At 42.0% G+C, this 26,660-nt stretch overlaps 1 protein-coding gene across 9 annotated transcripts in view; it reads right to left on the bottom strand.

The window, feature by feature from the left end:
- The window catches only part of WBP1L (WW domain binding protein 1 like), a 58,885-nt gene that overhangs the window by 14,862 nt on the left and 17,363 nt on the right, over positions 1–26,660 (bottom strand). The window contains exons 2-3 of one of the 9 annotated variants that reach the window (XM_027672359.1): positions 26,449–26,596; positions 24,828–24,962 (exon numbers count right to left, since the gene is read on the bottom strand). The exons of 2 other annotated variants lie outside the window; for them this stretch is intronic. Coding sequence is in view for 2 of the 7 variants with exons in the window: in XM_027672365.1 (XP_027528166.1) it covers positions 5,617–5,733 (117 nt within the window). In the remaining 5 variants the exon portion in view is untranslated. Of the gene's footprint in view, positions 1–1,896; positions 2,307–5,616; positions 5,816–8,988; positions 9,296–19,010; positions 19,164–24,827; positions 24,963–26,448; positions 26,597–26,660 lie in introns of those variants that run through there. 6 more of the 9 variants (XM_027672362.1, XM_027672360.1, XM_027672361.1 and 3 more) reach the window with 6 other exon arrangements.

Raw genomic sequence — 26,660 nt, forward strand, 5'->3', positions numbered from 1 at the left:
AGCACCTAAACAGCGTTGTTTTCTCATCCCTTTTCTTTTCCATTAAAAGTTACCATATTTTGGGAGCCAGGCATTATCTTAAAAAAGACATGGCATTTGTTCCACATTGTACACAATATGGATGCATTAATGGGGCTGAATGCCAAGCAGAAAAAATAAAGGGAACATTATAATTTGAGAAAAGACTGCTTCAATTCATTTAGATCTAAATGGTAATTACAATATGCTCCTGCAAGATTCCAGTCTAAGATGATTCCTTCATAATTAGCCATGTGCTTTGTGTAAGATCAGCATTCCTGTAAAACTTCTTCCTGGAATAGCAAAGTAGCCCAAGAGCAGACCCAAATCAGCTGTAGTGTATCACCCAGCAGGTCCTCAAGACACCTAAGATGGAAAAGGACTATGGTGTGAGGTCTCAGTTCCCCACATAGTGCACCACTTCACAGAAGTCTGTGTTTTCCTGCTAGTCTGAAAACACAGGTGCAAAAACGTACAAAACACAAGAAAACAGAAGCACTTGACAGGTTGTGGTTCGTACGTCCTCTAACAGGTTTTGGGGCAACCTGGATGTTAGAAGAACACTACACAGTTTAAGAAACAAACAAGTCTTAATAAAAAACATTGATGTTGCAAACAAACCTGTAACAAAATTTTAAAATTTTCACTTTCTTTCACTTAAAATTTATTATATGGAAAAGAAAATGTGTTGATGTTTATACAGAAAGACGTGTTGAAATAATTAATTAAGTACTGCCTTTCAATTAAAAAAAACCCAAAATACACCAACCTGCAAAAGCCCAACAAGCTAATGAGAGCAGCAAGCCCAACCAGCAGGATACAGGGATGCACATCCGTAGATCCCAACACTTGCTGAGCTGCACTGTTCCTCTCTTTAATGGGAGTGCACCACGGCCACACTTCTCACAAGCCTCTCACAAGCCACCAGACATGCAAGGGGATGTTTCCACCTCTAATTGCAGAGGTTGGTAGCCTCTTTCAGGAGACAATGCTGAGCTGGCACAGCATGTTCTACTTCAGGCACGCTATTCATTCCAAAAATTGTCATTTTAGTCAGCAAAAGAACTAGAAATAGGACACATCTATTCTCTTATCTGTTCTTACTAGTTTATTTACACTTTTCCTCATTTTTGTTGGTATTCCAGAGTTAATGTAACTGATAAACATCACAGATTTGGCTCTCACATCAACGGAATTGAGAAATTAAGATGCCATTGCAAAATTGCAATCCTGTTGATAACGCACAAGCCAGAAAGCAACTGAGGTTTGTGGTTGTGACACATGAAGATCAGTGTGACCTGTTGAACCAGCCACTGAATCACATGGAGCTGGTGAAAGAAAAGAGTCCCACAGTGCCATTTGAGAATCTCTGCATCACTCCACTGAACCATCCCTGACCACCTCTGGTTTATTCCCCCAAAATTTGATCCATTTGGTGTTGTCTGCTTCAAAGAGCAGCAATAAGGAACACAGTGTCTTTTAGCAGCAGCAACTTATAACAGCTTCAGCATCACTGTATTTTTCCCCACTTAAGAACTTGCAGCAGTCCTGATTTCAGAGACTTTCATCACGCTGTCCTTTCATTTGAACTTCCCAGCACCCTCTTGCCAACATTATTATATGTGAAAAGACCTTTCCGTGCTGCCACAGGCTTATGTGCAGGGTTGCTTCTTGTTAGTCCAGCTGGCTAACAGGTGTGTCTGTACAGGCTGAACAGAAGATCCTCAGCAGCTAGGTTAGTATCCTGCAGGCTGTTCCTGGAGATCAAGTCTCAAGCAACATCCTGCTTCCCATCTAGTTTAAATCTTGCTGTCAAGAGCTTCTTTACACACTGACCAAGACAAATCATCTTCCTCGCTAATGCATAAGAACTTGTACCTTCAAATAGTCTCATGGTTCTCTTTCAGCTCCCACCATTCAGAAGAGTCAGGGTTTTAAAGTCCTTGCAGTGCCAACCACCAGCCATGCTCCTCAAAGTCCAAGCAGCTCCTTTTGGAGCCCTTCTGCAGCCCCCTGCCAGCCCAGCCACAAATGGGTTTTTGGGAACTATAAGACTCAGTGCCATGTGTCAGACCCAGAACTCTCACTCACGTTTCTAAACAGTTTCACAGAATCAAGGAATAATTTAGTTTGGAAATGATCCCAGCAGGTCACATGGTCTGACTACTGCTCAGAGCGTGGCTACCTCCGACACTAGGTTACGCTGCCTGGCACAAGGAAAGAGATAAAACATAAAGGCAACAGATCTTCAGAAATAAAACTCTAATAGGGAAAGATTCCAGCACAAGGAGAGCATTGTTTGGGATATGTTACAGGTGTCTTCTTTCCTCTCCTCACTTATGTCAAGCCTCATTTCTGTGAAAAGCTGAGCCACTGCACAGTTTCCTGCACCTTTTCTGCACGTCAAGGAAGAGATTATGCATGGCCACCATGGCCATGACAGAGACCATGACATTTTTTGTTAGGAAACTTCTACCTATCGCCAAGTTCTTTAATCTGGCTTCAATTTCTATTTAAATCCCAGGTTGCATTTTTCATACCAGCAGTGTTACATTATTTCTACTTCCTTCTACTGTGCATTCTTTGTGCATGCTGCTAAATTGTAACTACTTAAGACATATCAGCAATATAGTTATCTGTAGTCTAAATGTCTCCTGGAAACAATATCCCAAGTGCTTGTGCTATGAAAGCACATTGTTTCCTCTTTCACACTAAGAGGCATAGACAAGGCACAGGGCTGAAAGAGTAGTTTTATAGAGAAGAAAAATATATATGGAGGAAAAAAAAATCTCATAGAAGCAAAGTTGAGGCACTCACATTTTACTGACCTGTCTCTGTTTTTAATCTCCATTGCAAGCAGCACTTGTAATGATAATTTACAATCATTCTTACCAACATTGAGTTTTTATTGAACTATTACAGAGGTTTTGGGGGTTTTTTTTAGGCAGTCTTATGAAAACAAGGAAGGGGGAGGGTTTCTTTCCAAAAGCACTTTCTTCCCCAATAGCCAGTGGCTATCACATTCCAGAGCAGACTTCCCTACTGAAGGACAGTCTTGTTTTCTTGTTGTCCAGGCAAGCACATCCCTCCCCACCATCCTTTGTTCAACTAACTGCAGATGCCTCCAGGCAGGATTACGAAGCAGGATCTACCTGGGTCTGCTCTCAAAGAGCATTCACCTCCATTAGTGCAGAATATTCTTGTTTCCTGACTAAGAAGCCAGAGCATGCCATCCTTTATCTCCCACCTGCAAAGCCTAAGAGATTCCCAGCTAATTTCAAGGGAATTACTTACTAGACTTACTTTGTCCAGTAAGTCAGCATGTACTCTAGGCTACATGGACATCACTGCCTCCCTGGCATCATCCTAAGAGCTGGTCTGAGAACTTGGAATCACTGGATCCCTGACACACATTCCAAGGGTGGGAGCTTTCAGGAAAAGGTTCTGCAGTCCCAGAGCCTGTGTTCCCTCCCAGTCCAGTCCAACAGAAACCATTTGTGAAAGACAGTGCAGGCTCTTTCTCATGAAACTAGTTGAGTTGGAAAGACCTCATCTTGGTCCGTTTTGAGAAAATATAGTTCTTTGTATTTTAGATGTGGCGTCTTGGATTAGTTTTCACAAGTCAAACTTTATAAAGCAACTCTGAATACAAATAAGATTTTAACTTATTTTCTTGTTAATATTTGGCATTTGTGGTAAACCCACAATCATACTGGCAACTCTGCCAGTTAAAGCACGTTTTTGCTGTCAAGTGCTTTTACAAATAATCCTTAAAATATCCAGCAATGGCAGGTATAAGAGAATTCAAGGCAGTGCCGTATGTTGCCACATCTGAAGCGACAGCAAACAGCAATGTCAGTGCCAGGGAAAAAAGCCAATTATTTTCTTTACCTTCCAGTTTAGTATTAGACCTTTGCTGGAGGTCTACATGACAAAGTAAAGGTCAAAATCTGGGGTACGATCAAGACAAGAGGCATTCACAGAGGTCTGCAGGTTGACTAACTGCTCCTCTCTGCAAGGAAGGATGGAAGAGACCTCTTTATCCTACTTTTGTAAAGGTTTTCAGTACTAAACAGTTGGGTTTCATACCCATAAATCTGATAGGATTTACTGCGTCTGAAGCCAATGCAGGAAATGAAGGGAAATGAAATCTTGATTGACACTGAAGTATCATCCAAATAAAAGGATCAAGGCACTTCACACTCTTGTACTCTCCAAAGTCAGCAGTTAACCCAGGAACATTGTTGCTATGTCAGAAGGGAGAAAGGTGAAGATGAGCAAATTCCAGACTAGTGTGGCTATTTTCCAAGTTGAAAATTACATGTGCAACTGCAGCAACAAACACTACAGCCCACGCTCAGAAGTGCATAGTTGGCAGTGAACCACCTACAAAAGATTACTCCTCAGTTGGCATTAACCAGGTAACCAAAACCAGCAGTGGCCGGTATCATGAAATCCAATAACCACTTTAGGTTTTTGTTCTGTCTCCTCTTTCCACAGAAATCCGGCCTCCTTTACCCTCAATATGAGCACCTTGCATTTATTTGTCCTCCATGTGTCATTCAACCTGCCAGAATATTTATTAATCCTAACCTTGGTAATACCCTGACACCCTGGGAAATACTTGGAAATGTGACTTGCATTTACTGACAGCAGTTTATAGGCCCTTCCTGTCTAGTAGGACAGAAAGTTTTTTAGACTTGATTTCCTATTCTTTCCAAACTTCAGTACAGCATTTGTCAAGGTGCTACACAGCAAATTACTATTTGAACTGGAAGAGACAGAGAATAATAACAGAATGACAGGGGGAGTAAGTGACTGAATAACAGGCGTACAAACAGTGGGACACAGAGAAAAGCCCAGCAGCAGGCTGCGAGGAGACTGCCAAAATGGCATCTCCTGAAGGGCAAGATGCGACTGGTTTTAACAGGACTTGGGCTCAACCTGTGACCACTCCAGACCTTCTGGTTTCATGGCTCTTATAGGGACTTTGGTAATAAGCACGCGTTTAATAATAAATAAAAATCCTGACCTAGTTATTTCACTAATCTCATTATTCACAGGCAGCAGTCCCTTGCTCTCAGTACCCAGACACACCCATAACAACAAGCAGGATGGATTCAAGCAAGTGACACTATATCCAGAAAAATGTATTAAAATTTTGAGTATTAATATTTTGAGTAACTCACAATCAGTATTTGAACCATATATATTTTTTAAGCATCCTGAGTAAAAGAATGGAAATGACTGTCAGTATATTAAATATGTCAGAAACAACTATTTGATATCCACTATTTATTAGTTCCCACCTGGCTGTTACTTAATCTCACACATCAGACTATCACTAGTGTTGGTGATCATTAGCCAAGTGCACCAGCAACAGCTCATGAGAATGAAAACCCAAAGCTACCAAAGATGAGCATCTCTGTCAGACAAGAACTGAAGTGTTAGCAGGTTAAAATTGCTACTGAAAATACTAGGCTGGAATGCCAAATCTTGCCATAGGGTTTACTACAGTTGCTGGTTTGCTAGCAGCCCCCCAGTTCCCATTCCAAGTAATCTTAAATAAAAACTCACTAGATCCTTTCAGAGAAGGACCCTAGGCGGGACCGCAGCAAGGACAGGCAGAACTGCTGGGGAACTCTGAATCAGGACTGACAGACAGCTCAGGACTGACAGACACCTGGCTGAGCCTGCACCGAAGCCTCCAAACATATTCTGTCTTCACAAATACTACACTTGTTAGTCCTTTAGAACATGAAATCAGAAATGCACCATCTGAGCAAGTGTCATGCCTTTGGTGGGTTCAATTTAACAAAAGCACGTAAGATTGCCAAAGATGAAAGTGGCTTTGACTGCTGGGAGTTACTGGAACCTCGGGTGCCAGGCCCTGCCAGCACGACAGGGGATAGATTCCTGTAAGCCTGCCTTATGACAGACAGCTGAGGCCAGGAAATAAATCAAGTCTGGACATTTCTTCATAAGTCACCCACCACAAATTTTGTTTTGCTGAACATGGAAAAAAATTGTAGTAAGTGCAAACATCCAAATACTTAAAAGCATAATAAGTGGGGGAAGAAAGATGCCTCTGAGCTGTCTCAAGCACAACAAAGATCTCCAAACTGGGAATTCTAATCCACAACATTTATTGCTTCACTAATGCCAGCATCAGGAGAACTATATTTAGATCAGCGTGATTAATCAGCCACAGCAGACCCATCTTCACCCCCAGCGGATGCAGAACCTCCAAGGTTTTATTAACCTTTATCTGAGGAACAAATTGGTTTGTTGCATCCATTCATCCTGAAGAAATACTCCCAACAAACTTTAAAGGAACACTGTCCTTTCACAGATCATGGACACTTTAAATATATCTCAATAAAAGCTGGTTTCGTTTTTGTTTATCACAAGTTTCACTTTCAGACTCCAAGGACTACACATTCAGGTTTTAAGCACCATGTGAGACTGTTTACTTCCTCACGCCTTGCCAGAAGCTTCCCAGCTGCAGTCCCCAGCCCTCGCACCTTAAAAACGCTCACTTCTAGGAAATCACAGCTTTGAGGAGGCTGCCTTGTGTTTTGTTGTTTTAAATTACCAAACAGCTGAAAACCTCGAGCAGTTAAAATTAAAACTGAAAACGTTAAGGAATCCAACATCTTAACCTTTTTTCTTCCTTTTACATTTATGCAGTAAACTAGACGAATGTGTTCAAGCTTCCACCTGCGACCCTAAGAGGAAATGCTCACCCGAAACTGAAAGCTGAGATCCTACACAATCAAGTTTCCTGGGATGGTAGCTTTAAACACCCACATTGCACTCGTGTCAAATACTGCTGACCTACCTTTTATGCATTTAAGTACCAACCCCACTGCAACAATAAAAAAACCCCCAAACCTGGCAAACACCCTAATTTTACCATGTGTTCGGCAGTCCATGTGCTACGATGCTGTCGGGTCCCCAAGAAGAAGGAAAGGCAGATGAAGGGGAAGCAGTTGTTCAGTGGGGTGCAGAGAAGGGGTGCTGGTCCCGGAGAGCTGAAGCTCTCACTGTGACCCTTCTGTCCTTGTCACACAGCTCCGTGGAGGGAACCCCACCCAGCACCTCTTCCCTGAGCTTTCGAGCCCAGGATCAGGACCCTTGTGTTGAGTGAGAACAACAAAGGACATCCCAGACAGCCAAGTGTTTACAGTCCAAGTGTAAACCAAGAGACAACAGAGGTGAGGAGATGTTCCTGAATTTCTCCCACACTTTGAATTAAACAGCACTGTTCACTAACAACACTTATTTTCTGCTCTTTTAGAAGCGGAAAAAGAAATTTCTGAATAGTATCTGCATGCAGGAAACAATCACAAATACTTCAGATTTAATTTTTTGAAGACTAAAAATTATTAAAACTCAGTATGATTAAAACTAAGAAAAGCTCAAGCAGCTGTTTCCCACTATATCCTTCATCAGTGGATAAAAATAGTCAAGAGCTTTGCTCTGTTTTTGAGGCAACACCTTTTTTTCCTGCTTCCTGTAAATGCCTCTATCGATGCTGAAAAGTTACCAGCAGAGGAAAAACGTACCATCCATCCACTGAGATAACCAGGTGTTCGCTGTTGGAATAGATGAAGCCAAATTACACCTAACTTCCACTTTTACACCTTATGCAGCACCTCAATTGCCTGAACACATCTCTAAAACAAAAAGATTAATTTAAAAATAGGAACTTGGAGCAAATCACATCCTTGAGACTCGAGCAATCTCAACATTTGAGGCAGCTATGTCTCACAGCGATTTGAAAGTTACCTAAAGCCATTCAGCCTTTGTGCCCGAATTTCCCTCTTTGGTTCAGCTCCGAGGTTTTTAGGGAAAGTCTCTTTGCCCTGAGAGCTAACAAGTGAACTATTATTATAGCTATTGCATCAATCACAGAAGGTCATTGTGCTAGAGGTAGTTTCTTATGTAAAACTGTTTTCGGTTCAGCAAAGAGGGAGGAGCTGCATTTCACCAAAACTGATCTGATAAGGAAAAAGAGGCAGCACTGTTTACTCAGCAGTGTGCTTAAGGCCTTTTGCCTTCGTTTCTAAACAACTGAAAGTAAGCAGTTTAAACCATGCTATGGTCCAATCTTGACTTTTTAATTCTAAATTAGAAACTACAAGCAGCACTCTGATATAATGCAATATGTATTCATTGTGGATTACAGATCCCAGCAGTGCTGGAAAGAGTTTACAGTTAAGATTCCCCTACAGACGTGCCTCCCAGACCAAAAAAAGAGTTTGCTCTCCCTGAGCCTAGGAACGCATAGTTGGCACCTCCTTCAGCAGGGAGCAGCTGGGCAGTTGCTACCGTTTCTCATTCCACTCGACACTACCAGCTATTATATTATCCCAAGTTTCTTGTTAAAGCGCAAACTCTCTCAGAACAATTAAAAAGTCACCAAGCTGGGGGTCACAGAATGTTGCCATTTTCCATTTGGTGACCTTTGTCAAAGATCACACACACACACACATATATATACAAATGCCTGAAATGCCTCTTTATTTATTTTCTCCTTTTTTTTTTTTCGTTTTAAACCTGCAGTTTAACACTCAAAATACTGCTCGCACAAGAAAACGGTTCATTCGACATGTTTTTAAGCAATGCAAACACAATTAAGGACTGTGGAAAGTACCCTAAAACGCAACCAAACAACAACTGCACAGGAGCACGACACAAAGAGCCGCCCTGCCGCAAAGCCTACAATAACAACAAGGGAGTTTCTACCCATGGCTCACAGTTTTGCTCCTTCCTTGCTAATAAAAAGCGTCTCTCACACAGCTACGCTCCCCGATCACACGCCACGGGTGGGGAAGTGCTGTTGGTACAGTTCCGTTTCGGGGAAGTCAGAAATCATTTCCTTAGAGGTGAGTGGAATAAAAGCAAAAGCAATCAGTCACATCTTCCACTTGAGCGAGCAGCTCCCCCCGCACCGAAGCCGGTTACCTGTCTGAGACCCAGGAGGAAAGGCATTCTGCAGGCTCATCCTCCACAGCAGCACATGGGAAGGCAGGAATTTAAAGCCCCACAGCGACCATTTCCTCATCTACTGTGGGCAGCCCGCTCCTCCGATCCTATTTAAACCAGGGCTTCCTCGGCTGGGAATGCTAAGTAAACAGGGTCCTGGGACACTGCACGCACTCGCTGGCTCCCCCTCCTCCTCCTCCCACTCCCTGTGACATATCTCAGACGCAGCCCAGCCGGGGTGTTTGCAAGAGGGAAATGACATCAGGTCGGGCAGTTCTGAAAAAAATAACCAAAAAAAAAAAAGGGAGCCAAAGCAGCCCTGAACCTTAAGACAGCTGCTGGGTGACACCAGCCTGCCCTGCAAACGGGACCCTGGCAGGGGACCCCGGCAGAGCAGGAGCACTCTGCTCCCTGCTAACGGGATGCTGTGATGGAGGGGAGTCTGTTAAAAACGTTGGCAGGAGCCGACAGCTCCTCGGTGATGATTAAATCTCACTAGGCAAAAATAGAAATTTCCTCTGTTTCTGAGGAGAAAGCTAAGTTTGATGCTGCTCGCTGAACAGCACTGTAGTCCTAGGAGCCACCACCACGGTTTCCTGGGGACCTGGGTAAAGCCTTCACAGATCCATAGCACTCCCATGCCACCTTCTGCCTGCCACTATGACTCCACTTTTTCTGAGCAACACTTACAGCACTGTTCAACTCTCAGCCCCTCCTGATAACAGCTGTTCCTTTAAAGAAACAGCAACAACTCCCCTGATTCAGAAGGATCAGGATTGGGCCCCTCCAAGATCACACAGGTGATGGGAAGAGATTTGAATACCCCAATGAAAATGTGAGAAGCGCTGTGGAAAGGATTCTCATTCTACTTGAGCTCATTTCACATTTTCATGCCAAGAGGCAATTAAGCCTTATAAACAAATTAATCATCTAGTGCCCAGGATGGCATGTCTTGTTTGTCCTCCCCCAAGCAAGGAGTACAGCAAGTTCCACAGCAGTGTAGAAGATGACACTGCAGAAGGTAATCTAAATTTAACTCCCTTTTCTATGTCCACTTTGAAAGTTCAGCAACCTCTTTTTTTCGTGCTTCTCTGTAATCAGCAGCTGTCCTCGTCTGTCCAGGGGGGTGGGGACTAGGACACCATCATCCCTCCCTTATGCCCCAGCAACAGCTCCGGATATTTGAAAGAGGAGCAACTCCCCTGGCTTTTGGCCTTCTTGGCTTTGGAGCTCAACACATTAAAATATATTACAAGGAAAGGAATATACATTTTTTCCATAGTGAGTTCACTGAATGCCTTTTTTAGTAGCAGTTTTAATAATAATTTCAGTTCTCCAGAAGAGAGAAATCACATAAAATTCTTACAAATGCTGATTTGCAACAGGAGAAAAATAAATTAAGAGGAAAGAAAAAAAAAAGCAGGACAGACCCACTCCCCACCCCCAGCAGTCAGAGAGCTTGCACCAGTGTCAGAAGAAGACACCCATTTTGCACAAGCCAAAACTACAGTGACCACCACTGCTGCCTCCTCCCAGCCCAGCCCGGGGTGGTTTCCATAGCGAGAACCCCACTGTGGGTGTCCTCTACACAATTAGGCTGTGAGACTATACACAAGCACCACTTATTTTTAAACCAACCTAAAGGCACCATCTAAACTTACTGTTTAAGGTAAGCACATCTCTAATTTTCCTAAGAGAAAACAGGCACATAAGTAATTTCCTGGAGGATACAAAACATCAGTGTTAACAAGCATCAGCCAGGCAACGGGATTTTCCAGCTTTTGTGCTCTTGGATCTAACAAACTCTCAACCTTTGCTTTTCCAATTCTGTGGACAAACACCAGTGATATAAAAGGGCAGCTTTCTGTTTTAGTAATCTGTTCTATGGCCTCACGCTGGCCTTTGAAACATCCGATTTTGGCTGTTGCTATCCAGAGCCCTGGACAAGGCAGATCCCAGGGCTGAGCCAATGCAGCAGTTTCTAAATCCCTACTGTCAGAAGGAATCTAACTTTAACCACCCGCCTCTCCCCCAGCACATACTCAAAAGGCAAAGCATCATTCCAGATCTAAGACAAGTTGTGAAGAACTATCAAAGGCAGTAACTTAGTGGAAAAGCGAAGGCATCCTAATTTATGTGTGAATTTAGAAATCCTGGAAAGACTGACACAAAAAAGGTATTTCCAAGCAGGCATTACCACATTTGACTGCAGCAGAAGCAGCCACCCTCTCTTGCAGTCCCTGAGTGACAGTGGCCAGTAACATGCTCCACAACTCTGCTATAGGCGACTACGGAAAAAATCCTGTAGAGGGACAGAAAAAAAAAAAGCTGGACAAGATAGCTCATACCCTTATAAAATCCTAATCAACACATAACCTTTCCAAAACACCTAGGTTCTCTTAATTGTTGCAATTGCTTTGTATATCCCAACTGATATCCTTTCAACCTCTCCCTTTTTTTTTTTTTAGTTCATAAGTTCTTGCCCCAAAGCTTTGTCTGGCAGCAACAAGTTTTATAGACAGTGGTTGTGAACAAATAGTTTCTTTCATCAGGAATGAATTCACCACCTTCTAATCTGACTTTCTTATTATTAGCAGGTGGGAAGAGAAGTCTCCATCCATCCTCTCACTCATTCATTACTCTGTACCTGTTAGCTATCTTCTTATAAAAGATATCAATCTCCCCTATCCTCTTAATGTAAAATCTTGTCCCGAAGCCCTCAGATGCTCATTGTCCATTTCCAAAACCTTTTTAATTTTCTACAGCTTGGGGGAAACCAGAGCTGAAATAATAATTATTTTAATGAAAGCAAGAGGAGCTCTAAGGCAGACTTAGCATAGGTTTGCTTCCTTTATACAAACCTGGAGTTTAAGATCTGCAAAGGCCACACACGAGTGTATTTATCCAATATATAATGAACAGAACAAACACAAGTTTTCACAGTTTCTCAGCAGATGACTCTTAAGGGCTCTGAAAAGTCACGACTGATGTCAGGACAGATTATGGGATCTACATTATTTTGAAAATTTGCTTGTTTAGGCGGCCACCAACCATCCTTTTTAGGCATGTCAGCATGGATCCCACTTTGGAAAAATAGGGAATAGAGGCCTCTAGATGTTTTTCTTTTGAAAAAGAGGGAATAGAGACCTCTAGGCATTACCAGCCTGTACTACTGTTCTCCCAAACAGGCCATCTGCCCCAAACATGATGTCAAGCAAAGGAAGTTGCTCGATACCTTCACAAGCCCAACACACAGTGACTTGTGGCCTCAGATATAAGCACAAAACTGAAGTAGATTATAGAATTTGTCTGGTCCGTTTTAGAATCCCTTTCCATGTTGGGAAATGCTTGCAAACAGGTTTAGTATCCCAGTAAGGTATAGTATTAATTTTGATACACCCTGAAGAGACAGCCTGACCATTGGGTGATCCAGTTATGATAACATGATTGTAACAAAAATTGAAGTTGTGCATCTCAAATCTGTCACACTTGAAGCACAAGGCTGCTCTCAGGTGCTCCACTATTACAATCCTAGGCAGGGAGAAGTTCTGAACAGTAAATATGGGTGGTGTGTAATACCCCCTCTATTAAACTTTAATACCATGGTTCTGCAGCTATATACATACACAGGTTGACTATAAAATTGGAACAATTTTATCTAATTATTCTTCCAAATTTGCCCCAGTGCACCCTGTTATTTTCATGTTGGTAAGAGGAGCATCCCTGAAGCACCAGCTATCCATTTTTGTTAGTCAGCCCAAAGCCTTGGGTGCCAAGACTGAGACTACACAAATCTTGCAGGCACTTAAAATTAAGGTGAAAGAAGCAACCTCAGTGAGAGTTACTTTTTTTTCCCCAGTCTTGGAGATGGCTCTGGGAACAAAGGGGGAAAAAAAAAGAAAGAAATATACAGAAAGGCATAAAAGCAGATCTCTGCTTCTCTAGAATTAGACAATATCCAGGAACAACAAACTGTATCTGCTTTGACAGCAAATATTCTAAAGGGCTTGCTAGCAAAACCAGCATGCGACACAGGGAGATCACCAGTGCTGGAGCAGCAATGCAATGCTAGATCTGCCAAGAAACCATTTCTGTCTGGCCACCTGCCCACTTGTCGTTGATCCCTGAAGAGTGAAGGGCGACTTCCCCATCCTAATGACACCGTTACAATAACACAATGACTTTCCAATATGAGGACCAGGTGTTGTGGGTTCATGTAACATGTGGTATTGGCACTGCCTATCAGGAATGGCATCAACAAATTCCAGAGGACCAGCAGCAACAGGTCAGCCTAATAACTTCCCAGTACCTACAGGACCTAGAGTATCTACTCCATTGCTTAGGGGGCAAGTGGTCCAAAGCAAACCTTTCAGACTTCTTGTGGCTTGTACTACTCTATTGTTTAGGAGTGGGGTAAGTGGGTCCCCCAATTTGTGTGCAGTTCAACTACAAAACAAGAACACTGAAGTCACTTGCATTTACTATTTGTCAGGCCAAACTGACTTAATCATTGTTAGATAGAACAAAGAATAATTACAGGAAAAGACACCATACATGTTTGGAACTGGCTTGTGAGCCAGCACTGCAACCAGTTTGATGGATCAATAAATTTTAATGTTCAATGAAGCATAAGGGCTTACAGTGGTGAGAATTTGTCTGTGGGCTGGTCCCTTTCCCCCACAGGCTGTCACTTCTGTCAGCTCAGTGGTTTAGAAGTGCAAAAAACTTTTGCAGCTTAGTAAGTTAAGCAAATAGGGACAGTGCATTTCAACCTCACTGCTGTCACCTGTCCTTGTCTCTAACTGGTTAACCAAGGAGGATGAGACTATGCACTTCAAAACGTGCTCAGTGTTGCAGAGAGCCCCAACAACAACAGCTCATGCTTCATTCCAGTCAGCTCTCAGTTCCAGCTGAATCCCAAACAGCAAATTTCAGCCAAGCAGACAAGTGCAAATATGTGCCACCTCTCCACCTGAAAGCCACGTGTGAGCCCTGAACCCAAGCAGGGCGAATTGCAGAGGAAGCCACTACCCACTCTGTCACCTTGTATTTCAGTGTATTTCTCTTCACTGTTCCTATGTGGGTGAAGAAATGGCAACAGTACAGCACTTCTCTTTGCACTTTTGTACAGCAAGCAATCCCTCCTCTGAAGCTGCCTTCCGTATTAAGCTATCTGAAGAAGGGCACTCATGAAAGGCAGGGAGCAGACAAGGGGTGGTCGTGGAGGACACACCCAAGAGGAGTCCTCTCCAACACCCATCTGACAGAGGAGAAAAAAGCAGCCACATTCAGGCTGTTCCAGAAACTCCCACCCACTCTGCTGTTTAGCTGATGGAAGAGTGGTGGCAATGAAAAGTCCAGGCTCTTCTGAGACCAGAATAGTTTTTTCTAAGTGTAGCTTGAAATTTCCAGCTCTCGGTGACATTGTTCCCATTGCTGTTTCCTCATGGAGGAGGAAATGATAGCCACAGGTCCAAGCACACTTTTCTTCACAGCCACAGAGTTGTGGCCATCCCAGTGCAACTCACAAAAGACTACGTGAGTCATCTACTTTTGTATGACCACTGTTTTGATACCCAGACCTTCTGGTCAAGCCCAGAGGTCTTAAAAAGCTTCAAAGTCCTTCACCACTGAGACAGAGGGGGACTAAAGGGTTGAAAATGCCCTACTGAGAAGTGACGCTATCTGCTTCAGTGGAGATAGGGTCAATTCTGCCCCTTTAGCATTCCCAGGTTTTTGGGCACCTGAGATGCCCAAATGAAGATGCCAGGCTTCAGTTTTAGTCTGGAGTGGGTAATGAAATCACTGGAAAGCCTACTCAGCTTTCTCTAAGACTGCAGGGAGGGGGAGAAGGAGGAGGAGTGGGGAGTTCAGCTGTTAAATGACAAGACTGTCTCCAGGAGGACTAGTGTATCTGGGGTGGTACAGGGACACCAGCTTGGCTCCTTGCTTTTTGGCACTAGAGCTCTTGTCTTCCTGATGCCCGTGTATGCAAACAGGACTTGGGTAACGGCTCAAGAGGAGACGATCTGCTCCAGACAGGGCAGAAGGCAGAGTCTGTAGACAGTAACAGGATCCCCCAAATGTGGAATCAAGACGGTAAGCGTCTGTTCTAGTTTTAGAGTCTGGCACCATGTGGGTACCAAAAATACAGCCTGTGTGTGTCCTTTGGTCACATCATCAGAAGAGACAGCATTGTCCTGAAGCTGCTTACCAGCACAACCTTGATGGAGATCTTGGATGCCCTACTCTTAGAAGTGCTATTTGATTTCTCTACAAATGACAGCAACTCACTATTTTTAGTGCTCATCTCATGTCTGCTTGGCATTTCCCTTGGGCCTTACCCTTGTTTCACAGCATTGGTGCCAGCTCCCACGAAGCGGTTTTTTTATGCCAGAGGGGCTGATGCCAAGTCTGTCTGTGTTGATGCCAAAATGGCAGCTGGCTTTATTGCTGAGACAGAATTTGCCAAAGCTAACAACACTAGTGCTGGGGTGACTAGCATTGACTTTAAGGTTTTCATCTTCCTTATTCTTCTGTACTTCTAGATTCCATGGGCTAATGCTGCTGTAAATGATCTTCTGGGGTCCTAGGAGACTGATTTTTTTCATCAACAGGCAGGTACACAGCAGACAATCTTAACTTACACATCCTCAAACAGAAATATACCTTTATACATGGAGCAGTTATCTGGCATTGCCACTGCTGGGCCCAACTACATAGGGCAAGGGCTGCTGCAGATCAGGCAAGGCTTGAACTCTCTCTCTTAAGTCTGCAAATGTGTTTATAAAGAACCTACCACAAAGCCAGAGAATCTGTTGAAGATAAGGGTGGTTATGTGGTATTTCATCACCAAGATATACCTAAGACAGAAGTCTGGAGCAAAAGAGGGTCAGGGATCAGCCAAATTGCATCACAGCACCATAAGGAAGAAGACAAAATCCAAGAAAAGTCATGGCCTTTTGCCCCTTTTTCACTCTCGCAAGTGCCACCGTGTGAAAAGCCACTTTCAGATAAAATCCAGTCTCACACTGAGGCACAGGCACGCTGATCATTGGAAACAGCCAGAGAGATATGAATAGATAGCACGTAATCACACATGTGTAGATGCATGTAATTTGAAGTGATGGTATTCCTGCAAATTACGAAGTAATTTAATGTTAACCTCTGCTACTCTTCTTATAAACCTAAAAACCACACCCTGTTCAGAAACAGTGGTGTCAAATGGGCACCCGATTGCTCAAAGATGCTCAGCTCTTGCTTCAGGAACGGTGCAGTTGGTTAACCTGACAGGAGGTGACAATTTCAAAAGCTTTCTCATCACGTAAGACTTTGCCAGGGGCATCTGTTATGTGTACAGCCTGGTCACATCCTTCTGAAGTTTGTTGGTCTTCCCTGAGCTTAAGTTTACATCTTGAAGAAATTTAGGAAAGCCCCCAAAATCCCAGCAGTCCTGTTTTCTACAGCTCGTTTTACAAGAAAGAGGTTCTTTTATTGGGTTCTGAGAATTAAGTTTTTGTTTCTAGCAGAATAGCACTTCTATATGGCCCTTACCCTTCTTCAAAGGAACAGATTTTCTGGGAAATCCTTTAGGGAAAAAAAAGACAGCAGCAGCTACCTCATTCTGAGCACACTGCTGGATATTATGATTTGGTAATGTTACACAGCAGAGCAATATCACATAGGTTATACTGAGGAAAACATCCTCAAATTGTCCTGTGTACACTCTCAAGCACTTTCCTACTATTATCCCTGAACTCTTCACTCCAGGCCCTGCTGTGGCACCTACCTCCCCATCAATAAGAGGGTTCTGGGTTGCACAAATGACTGGGATTCTGATACTCAAACCACAAACAACTGGCTTAACCAAATCTTCTTTTTCTTAGAAAATACATGTGGATCACAATATGGTATTCCCAAAACTAAAACTCTGTCCATTAACCCAATGGGCTGTGCAGGACCTACAGTTTTACAGGATTTCTGTTATCTAGCAGAAACATAAACTCCCCTGTACTGCTACAGGTAGGGTGAGGCTTGGAGTTTGTGGCACAAACATGAGGAAAACCCCTCTACATGGCATGGTCTGACTAGCAAAAAGACAGGAAGACTTCTCTTCCAAAGCAAAGGGCACTGAAGATCTCACACACACAGACATATAGATATATACATATATATACACACACACATATACCTTCATAAAACCAAACCAAAGAATGAAAGGAAACCACAAGTTTAACCATTAAGAAAGCTCAATACCAGAAGCATTTAAAAGATCACAACACAACAGTATTAAAGACATCACTTTTAAATCCCCAGACAAAACTTTATTGAGAGCTATCAAATCTTAACCTCCACAGTTAAAAACTTCTTTAAACATACAACTTTAGGGAAAAAACACTTCAGAAAGCCTCATCTTAAGATATCTGTAAGTACTTGGAAGAAAAAAATGAGTAAACAAAAATAAATATTACACCAGCATTGTGTATGGTTAAGTGCAGTATCAAGCTGAGTTTACCCATAACTGTGAAAGAGCAGAAAAGATCAAGACCTTAAAGCCTAATCTCTCCTGTTACATTATTGGTTCTTGCTTTGGCCCATATCTTTACAAGGAAGACAAGAAAAGCTCCCCAAGAGGCCACGCACTTCTCTACTCTGCCAACCAGAGGAGAGAGGTTTTGGGACTGCCTCAAACAGTTGGGCCCTCAGAAAAGCATTATCTACATAAACCAGAGCTCACAAACACAGGTTTCCAGTTACAGATGAAGTTGGTTTGATCCAAGCATACAGGGCAAAAAATGCAATGCTTCCCCCATCACCAGCTCCATCATCCTGCTGCATTTTCGCTCTCGGCAGCTATTTTCCCTAACCATAAAATGTGGATACCTGCCTGAAGGTTGTTTGAGATATTACAACCACTGGACTCTGAATACAACTAATTGTTATTCCTTCTATGCCTTGCAGAACTGCCACCAGTTACCCAAATACTTCCCGTTGGGCTCATCTGGAGGCTGCCCCGGGAGAGCCCACGGTTATGTAAGGAACAGGCAGCTGGGAGGAAGGGATGCCCGAGTGTCGTGTTTCAGCATTGGCTCTGGCATTACGCAGTTTGCACTTTGCTTAAGCATTAAAAGCACTGGTGGCACCTCGAATCACAGCCAGTTTCTAAGTTTCAGGGACATACCTGCAGGCCAGGCGGCTTTGCCCTCTCAAGGGCAGATATCTCCAACACCCCGTGGTCTTGCTCCCCTGCCTTCCTGGTATCTGTAGGATTTTTCCCTTAGGTATATGCATAACGTGTGCTCCCCTTGCATGCATAAGCATGCCTATTTCATACAGTCATTAAAAACTTAATTCAGTTTTATTTTGGGAAGAAATGCTGATAACCGTAGCCTGCCTTTATGGTATTATCTTATCCCAACTGCTAAAATTTCCATTAGTGCTTGTTATTCCACTGGCAGATAAAGCAAACACTCCCCTGGCTGTGCAGGGCTGAAGGAGGACAGGGTGACCCACACAGCTTTACCTCTTTCACACATTTCTCTGCAGCAAGGTTGCAGGCTGCAGGAAAGAGAGAAGGCCAAGCACTCGCCTTCTCCTTGCTCAAGTCTGGCTCCCAGACGTGCGCCTGCTCTAGATCACAAAACCAGTGACCTCTTATTTCTGGCAACCATTGCTTTCTTTTGAATTCTCCTATAGCATAAACCAAATAGTTCATATGCATCTGCATAAACAAATCAAAACTTCATTGACATCCTATCTTTTTACAGGAAATAAATTGGTGCTAATTAGCATGACTACAGTAAAACAATAAATTTAAAGGAAAAAAAATAGAAAATCACCCCAAACCCCCAAACTGTCAAAAGTCAGTGCACTTTCTTCTTCAAAAGATGAACAATATACATGTTATCCTCAGCACTCAAAAAGCTCAAAGACTTGTGGGTGACTGCTGAATGAAGAAACTCTAAAGTAAGGAAATATTTTCTGTTTTTAGAAATACTCACTTCTGACACATCGCAGGCTTCTACGGTAATATTTTTCCCCTGAAGGGTGTAGTTTGGGGAGTGGGAATTCTGAACATCTCCTTTGGAAAACAAGGACCAACCCCCCTTTCCTGGAAACAAGTGAGAAAATTGCCTACCAATTTAATTTCAGAGACCCAACCTGCACCTTGTAGTCATCAGGCCATTGAAAGAGAAATCTTCCAGGTAAAAATACATAAGGAACTTAGGGACAGACAGCAACATTTGTTGAGCAGGATTTAATTACGGATTTAATTATAGACTGGCCATCAGACTGTCCCCCTTTCAGCACTTGTTCCTTAACATAGGCTTCAAAAGTCAGGGCTGTTTGAAAATGAAAGATGCAAACCCAGAGGCACCAGGCTGTCAAACTGCTCTGGGAATGATTCACTGCACCCAAAGCATCAACATTTCTCTAACCTATTCTTAAGATGACTGAAATCACGGGTGTCCCCACTGCCTCAACAGGCCACATGCTCCTGTGCTCAATGCCCTTTAAAAATTAGGATTTTTTTCTCCATTAATATTAACTCAGGCCTTAGTGCAAGATAAGGCAGTAATTTCTTCTTCTCCACTGAAAACAAGACAACTGATCATAGTGAGCTTCCTAACTTAGCTCACCTGGAAAATTGTTCCATTCCTCTATAAGCTGCTTTTAGAAGACAAATGAAGTCTTTTTCCTAGACTACAAGGATTAAATCATGGTTTTACTGGTGTTCTCAGTCTGAAACTTAAACCCATCTTAAAATGTGAGATCCAAAATGGTGCACATCACTTACTACCATGGAGTATTACAAAATACCTTTATAGGACACTTCTGTTACTACATCACTAAAGATTTGGTGGGGGTTTTTTTCCTGAAAGAACTGCACCCAATTTCTGATTCAAAATCCCAGGCTATTTGACATTTTCCATCCACTAAGTACTCTGCATTTTTCCCTCAGGAAAAGTAAAATAGGCTTCGGGCTATTTCTTCAAGTTGTTCTGTCTTAAAAAACACAGACAACCCTCCATCTGCATCTCAAGTGCTTTCTCTTTGTCTCCCAAGCTGTTGGCACAGAGGCAAAACAAACCCCTCCAGGATCCCAGTCACCACCACAGACTACTCCTTAGCACATATTCATGATTTAACGGACCCACTCTATTACTATTTGATCCTGAACACAGATCCCTACTCAGCATCCCATAACCAATGTGCTGCCTCACTCAGGCGGGGCTGTAAAACATTCACTGAATTAACCAAATTAATTCATCAGCCCACCCCACTCACCCCCACCCCCACCCTGAGGTTGTTCCTGATAAATCCACACTGCTCATTTCCTATTGCCTTAGATACGCTTATAAAACCTTCAGGGATTTATTCTAGAGACTAAATCTTTAAATACTAATAAATACTTTACTAGAGACTGAAGCACTTCACTAGTTTCTAATTTTTTCTTACTATTTTTCCTTTAACCTGACCCCTTTCCATTTAGTATTTATTTTAATGTGTGTAGATTTATAACCAGGAGTTTGTGCACTCTGTTTGTTTTTTCCCCTCCAGAACCAAAACAACAGCAAACTCTTTCACTCTTTCAGTCTATATCAGTTACTGAGTTACTGTTCACTCACTTCCCTCCTTAAATTTTAGATCAAAACCTTTTTTCTTCTTTTTATTTTATATCTAACACTGTTTTGCAAAACCTTTTCCTAAGCCTTTGTGTGTTCCTTGCTAGCTGCAATACATTTTTTACACCAAGGGTGAATTATACAAACAGTAAAATCTTTACTGTCCCTTCAGTTTTAGATGACTGAATTTAGTAGATGGTTTTAAGATCAGCAAAAAAATAATGAAGATAGTAATAAATTTCAGGATCCCTTTAAAATTCAGGTCTGCCATGAGAAAGAAAAATGTTAAGAATTTTTAACACATATACCCCATTTGTGGAGAGGATTCGGCATAAACTGACAGCATGGCTTTATCTTTTAGTGTCAGCACACAGTGGACTGTTTATTGCAGTCTGAGCTCACACTGAGTTGAAGTTGCCATAAGGAAAAGCAAGTGACTGTCAAAAATGTCCTAAAATTCTTGGGAAATGCAAAGCAAAGCAAAATCAGCTAAAGCAATCTTTTGTAAATGTAAAAACTTATTACAGAACCAGTGGCATTCAGTGTGCCCACCATGCACCAAGAGAGATCCTCAGAGATGCTTGAAGGATTCAAGTTAGAACCAGATCCGTAACAGAGATGAATCAACCAGCTTTGCTGCCAGACAAAGCACTCTGGACAAGGTTTAATTCTCTAACATGCAACTAGTGTATGCCTGAGCTGTGCAGTTAAAGAAAAGTCTTTGAGCTATTATTATGCTCTGCAGTCGTGTAGCTCTGCACAGCTGAGCCTCTGTACTTCTCCTTTCAAGGCAGGCTCCAGGAAGCGCAACCCCGCTGCTTCCTCATTAGTGTGAGGCACTGCTGTCAAATTGTCTGCAGCAGCTTTCCAACTACCCCAGGGACAGCCAGACCTCTAAAACCTCAACACACTCATGGAAAATGCTCCTTCCTAAACTCCCCAAGAGCAGAAAGATGCACCAGTGGCTCCTACAGTCTATAAACTGCAACTAGCTCACAAGTGTCTGCCGCTCACAGTAGCTCTCAACAGATTCCCGTTCAGGTCCTCCACTTTTTGCCTCTCATTTAGATGACCTGGAAGAAATTTTGATGCACACAGATGCCAAGGATGTCCCTTTTGAGTTGCATCCTTAGGTATGGGAAATGCCACTTAAGTCAGGGGTTTGACTGAGAGCCCAGAACTTGCTGTAATGTGGTAGCTCTGCCACAGTCATCCTGCCAGGTCTATAAATCCCAATATTTCACAAAGTAACAGTGGAATCTGAAATAAGATTAGTTTCTGAAGGACAAGCTGGTGGTCTGGAGGTTTTGTTTTATTTCAGAGCGTTGCCCTAGGTCAGTTGACCACACAAGCAAGGGGCACAGGCACACGGGCTGCTGCTGTACCACTGCAGATGGCAAGCATTCAGTATCGGCAGTAAATGCTAATGCCAGAACAAAAGACAAGACCATTTTCCCAAGTACAACAGAGCCCCCGCCCCCAGATCCAGTTTTACTTGGATTGTGTATAGGACAAAACAGCCACTTTTTCACAGTAGTCACAGTTTTATTCTTGGCAAAAAGAAATACATGGTGGGGCATCTTCAAGAAAGGTCAAGACTCCCTTCTATATTCCCTTAAGACTTACTAAGAATTAACAGAAGTTAAAGAACTCCTCTCTCTATTCAACAGCACAGATTCAGACATTCTGTCAAGATCTGAACACTTCTACCATGTTTTTTCCCAACACAGCCTGGGACTCAAAAGCATTCTTGAACATGAAGGTTCATATAAACTTACCAAATTAGAGTCAGAAAGGTTTTCAAATGTAATCTACAACCCAGCCAGTCAGCAAAAATATGAAAATCTGACAGCTAAAAGAAAGGGCACTACCACGTATATTCCCCCCCATATAAACACTCTGAGAACAGCATCAAATTTGTTTAGCAACAATTTCTTCATGAGACAGTTGATGTTTAGTGATCTAGGAAGCCATGGATAAACCTCAAGACTGAGAATGTTTTTGGTCCATATTCTCATTTCTCCCCAGGGAATCTTGATCTTCAGAGGAATATTAACATGAAGTATGTAAAACATTTTGTGGACTGTTTATAACCTAATGACTCCAAATGTAACCTTAGATGCCATTCTGCAGAGACTTAGTCATATTCAGCAATTTGAGCAGAGGGAGAATGCTAGAGCCTCTTGGGCAGATCACTTTTATTGCTCTTTTAGCTTTGTTCAAGCAATTTCACATAATATAGTTATCTTAAACTGGTATCAGCAAAACACTGCTCGGAATCAAGCTGACATAAAACTCATGGTTGCATTATTAAGTAGTAAAATCATTCCAAGGACTTATGTTTGGGAATGTCTGTTCACATATACAGCCAAATCTGAAAATCCAGCTTCAGTTCTTACTTAAACATTACTTAATGGTAATGTTAAAAATGGTGTTCTTCTGGAAAAGAGATTTTGAAATAAATGCTCTAATCCTCCAATAAAAGACAAACATGAAAAGCATATGGTTCCCACTGGGCACTTATTACAAATGGAGTTTCCTTTCTGGAAACTCAATATATAGTTGCTAAATGAAAACAAAACATCTCTTATGGCTTCACAATTAGAATTTAAAAAGCCAGATGCTGTGTAGGAATTACTGTTTTCTTCACAACCTTAGTTTACCCAGTTATACATCCTGAAGGCTAAAAAAGAGTATTTAAGGAGGAAAGAGTGTTACAATCTGTGAAGTTAATATTTGTGTTAAAAATACTAATGGAAAAATCTAGCTGTTTGCTTTCCAGAAGCCACTATTTGGTCTCTTCTATTTTTCAAATTAGAAGTGGCCTTTGCAGAATTATAAATAAAACACTGAAAGCTCCATGTGACTTTCCCATATGTAGTTTTTCAACAGCCAAGTAATTTCCCCTATCCCATCCCCACTGTTTGCATACCAAGGCTATGTTTGCCAAGTTTGAAGTAGAGAATTTTTAAGCCAAATTTGTAAAGCCAAGAAGATAAAGATTTTGTTAATATCCTTTGATCAGAGATAAACCTCCTAAAAAGAGTTAAACTGTGGAGAAAAGCACAGGGGGAAAAAAAAAGATTGTATGTTTTGCCATCAATTTACAAGGACTATCACTGTGTCAGTATAGAATATGTACAAAATGCTAAGCATGCCAACATTAGCTTTTCTGAGTTTTTGAGAGCCATATATGTAGCCATCCCACTTCTGCACATGTTCCGAGACAGGAAATATTCTTCACTCATTAAACAAACAGACAGACCTAACCTGAAAAGTGGAAGACTTAAGAGAACATCTCAATTTTATTCCTCCAGGGCTACTGGCAGATTGCAGCAGACAGAAGGATTTTCGTGTCTGCTGCTTTCCTGGTTGCCTTCATTCCCACTACAATATCCAAATGTCTGAAAGCCCAACATCCAAATGGCTCCCCATGCTATGCGTCACATCCAAAAACCTTGTGGAGGTGACTTAAAACCAGGCCTCCAGCTTTCTGAAGCATCTACAAGGAGCAACACAGCAGGGAATTCTGAGTGAAAAGGAGACAAGCAGGCAAGGCTGAAGCACTTGTACCAGGACAACAGAAAGGATTGCCTGCCAGAGGAGAACGCAGAAGGACAAAGTACAGAGCTGGCCATCACCTGAAGAAGTAGGGCAGCCCAACAGGGAAGACAAGAAAGTCACCTGCCATACAGCATTAAGACTGCCACATTAGACTGAATGCCACAAAGCCGAAGTCAGACTTATCCTTCCCAGAACACTGAAGTATCTCTTTTCCAGTCTAAGCTGCAGCACAGCATTCATTCCTACTGACCTCACTTTTCCCCTTGGATGAGGAACACACCCAGGGTACTATCTTGATCAATGCAATTACAAAAGGTTGTTCCATACAAGCAACAGTTCAATAAAGCACATCTGGCAGCATAACAAAAAGCTGCACAGGGACACCTTGAAATTCTCATGTTTGATTTGACCTATATCAAATCCTACTAGTATCTAAATACTCCTTTGTCACCAGGAGCGGAGGAGCTGTGGCTGTGGGCTGGTGACAGCCTGCAGCTTCACTCCATGCTGTGTGAAGACACAGCTCACAAGAGCCAAGACTTACATGAAGACACAGCACACACACCAAAGGGGATGGAAAAGCCTGCTCCACCCTCATGAAGGAAGGTGTTCTCTGGTCCTACTTACAGCCTGCAAAGCGAGGGGAAAGAGGTTCTGTCTTTATTCTTTGCAGTCTTGTTCAGCCGTGCTCGACGCCTGCACTCCTCCTAAGTTTATGGTTACTTCCTGTTGACAAATATGTTCTTCTGCAATCTATTTCATCTATTTTCAAAAAGACAGATAACACATTTTTTAACATTAGCCAGTTGGTTGGGTTTTTTTGCAAGACAAGTTATGGCCTCTATACAACACAGAACTGGGACTCCAAATAACTAGTGGTTCATTCTCAAACTATATCAGGCTTCATGTTTGGCGAAGTCACTGTTTTCTAGTCTTTCCTTTTCCACCAGCAGAATAACAGAATTTACTATATCCAAAATAGAGTAAGTCATTAATGTTTATAGATAACACCTCTTACTTTACACTATGCAAAAGATTTAATGTTTGATTTTTCATTTGACATTTTTCATGCCAGTTCACTGTATTAATGTTTGTATACGTATTGACAACTATCAGAATTCTTAAAAGATCACAGGTTTCAGAAATGGACATTCCATGATTTAGTTATTTGCATGTAATAAGTGAAAACCAATACAAGGTCATCCTGTTTGTGAAAACTAGTAATTGTTGATGATGACCATATTTTTAGGGCCAGTCTTTGGAGAACTGTCAGTAAAAAGAAGCACCTTCCTTTTATTTACCCTGATCTACATCAAATATCTATAATAAAAATAAACTAAAAAAATCAAGACAACTGTGTTTTCTTTTACTCTTCCACAATAACAAGGAGACTGAAAGCATAATTCACTCTAATAATTTTCTGTAAAGGAAGATTTCATTGTTAACTATAGTAAGTAAACACCAGATTTAAATTTTCCCCTGCAACTTGCCAATCTTTACATGAGTCAGCTTACAAAAAAAAAAAAAAAGATTTCCTTTCTACTTCAGTAACTTTCCTCTTTTAGTCTCCAGCAAAAAGTTGGATAATAATTTAGAAAGATTCCTAGCCATGCATCAGTTCTGGCTGAAATCAGTTACAAACCCAAAAGCAATCAAACAAAATACAGGCAGAAATTGTTTACTGGTTGGTATTCCTTTGCTAAGCTAGAACTTCAGCAGTGCCTTTATAAAGTCAATCAGCATCAAAAGAGAGGCAAAACTATGTGCTCAATACTTCTGATATACTTGATTGTAACAGAATATTCTAAGTAGGAAGTCATAAATATATTGCCAAGAGTCTCTGAGATAACTGGCAAATAAATGGCATCAGGATTGAAAATGAATAATCTCATAATTTCTCCCAAAGGGCCAAAACCTCAGACCTCCACATGACCGAAGACTCTGTAAAGAGTATATACATATGAAAACATACTTTTAAGACCCACAGGACTGGAATCCTCATCACTAAGTGCCACAGTGATAACACAAGTTCTATGGGCAATATTTTTTTTCATTACATTAAATATCTAATTTCCCTGTCTCCATACCTCACAACCCACTTTTTGTACCTTAAAATACTGACAAAAGTCACCAGTGATCTCCCACAGCATGAGATGCATGGGAAGCTCTACAGCAGCCTCTGGGATAGGGAAGCCAACTCAGATCCTAATTTCTCAACTCAGGAGCACAAAGAAAAGAACACTTGTACCGGCTTTCACATCTCTTTTCTTCACATCTTGACGTCTCTGCTAACAGATTCTAACAACCAGGACACCAGAATTCATACTTCAGCATCTTCAACTTCTTTCCTGAAGGACTCCAGCTATTGATTCCTGATAACGCTGCCAAGCTGGTCCCTGAAACAAGCCAGAGAGCGCTCAGGAAACATTCAGGAAAAGGTTGAAAGTAAGAGGCGGTTGC

Source organism: Neopelma chrysocephalum, unplaced genomic scaffold, assembly GCF_003984885.1.
Source record: "Neopelma chrysocephalum unplaced genomic scaffold, ASM398488v2 Primary Assembly neopelma1_97390, whole genome shotgun sequence".
Taxonomy (NCBI): domain Eukaryota; kingdom Metazoa; phylum Chordata; class Aves; order Passeriformes; family Pipridae; genus Neopelma; species Neopelma chrysocephalum.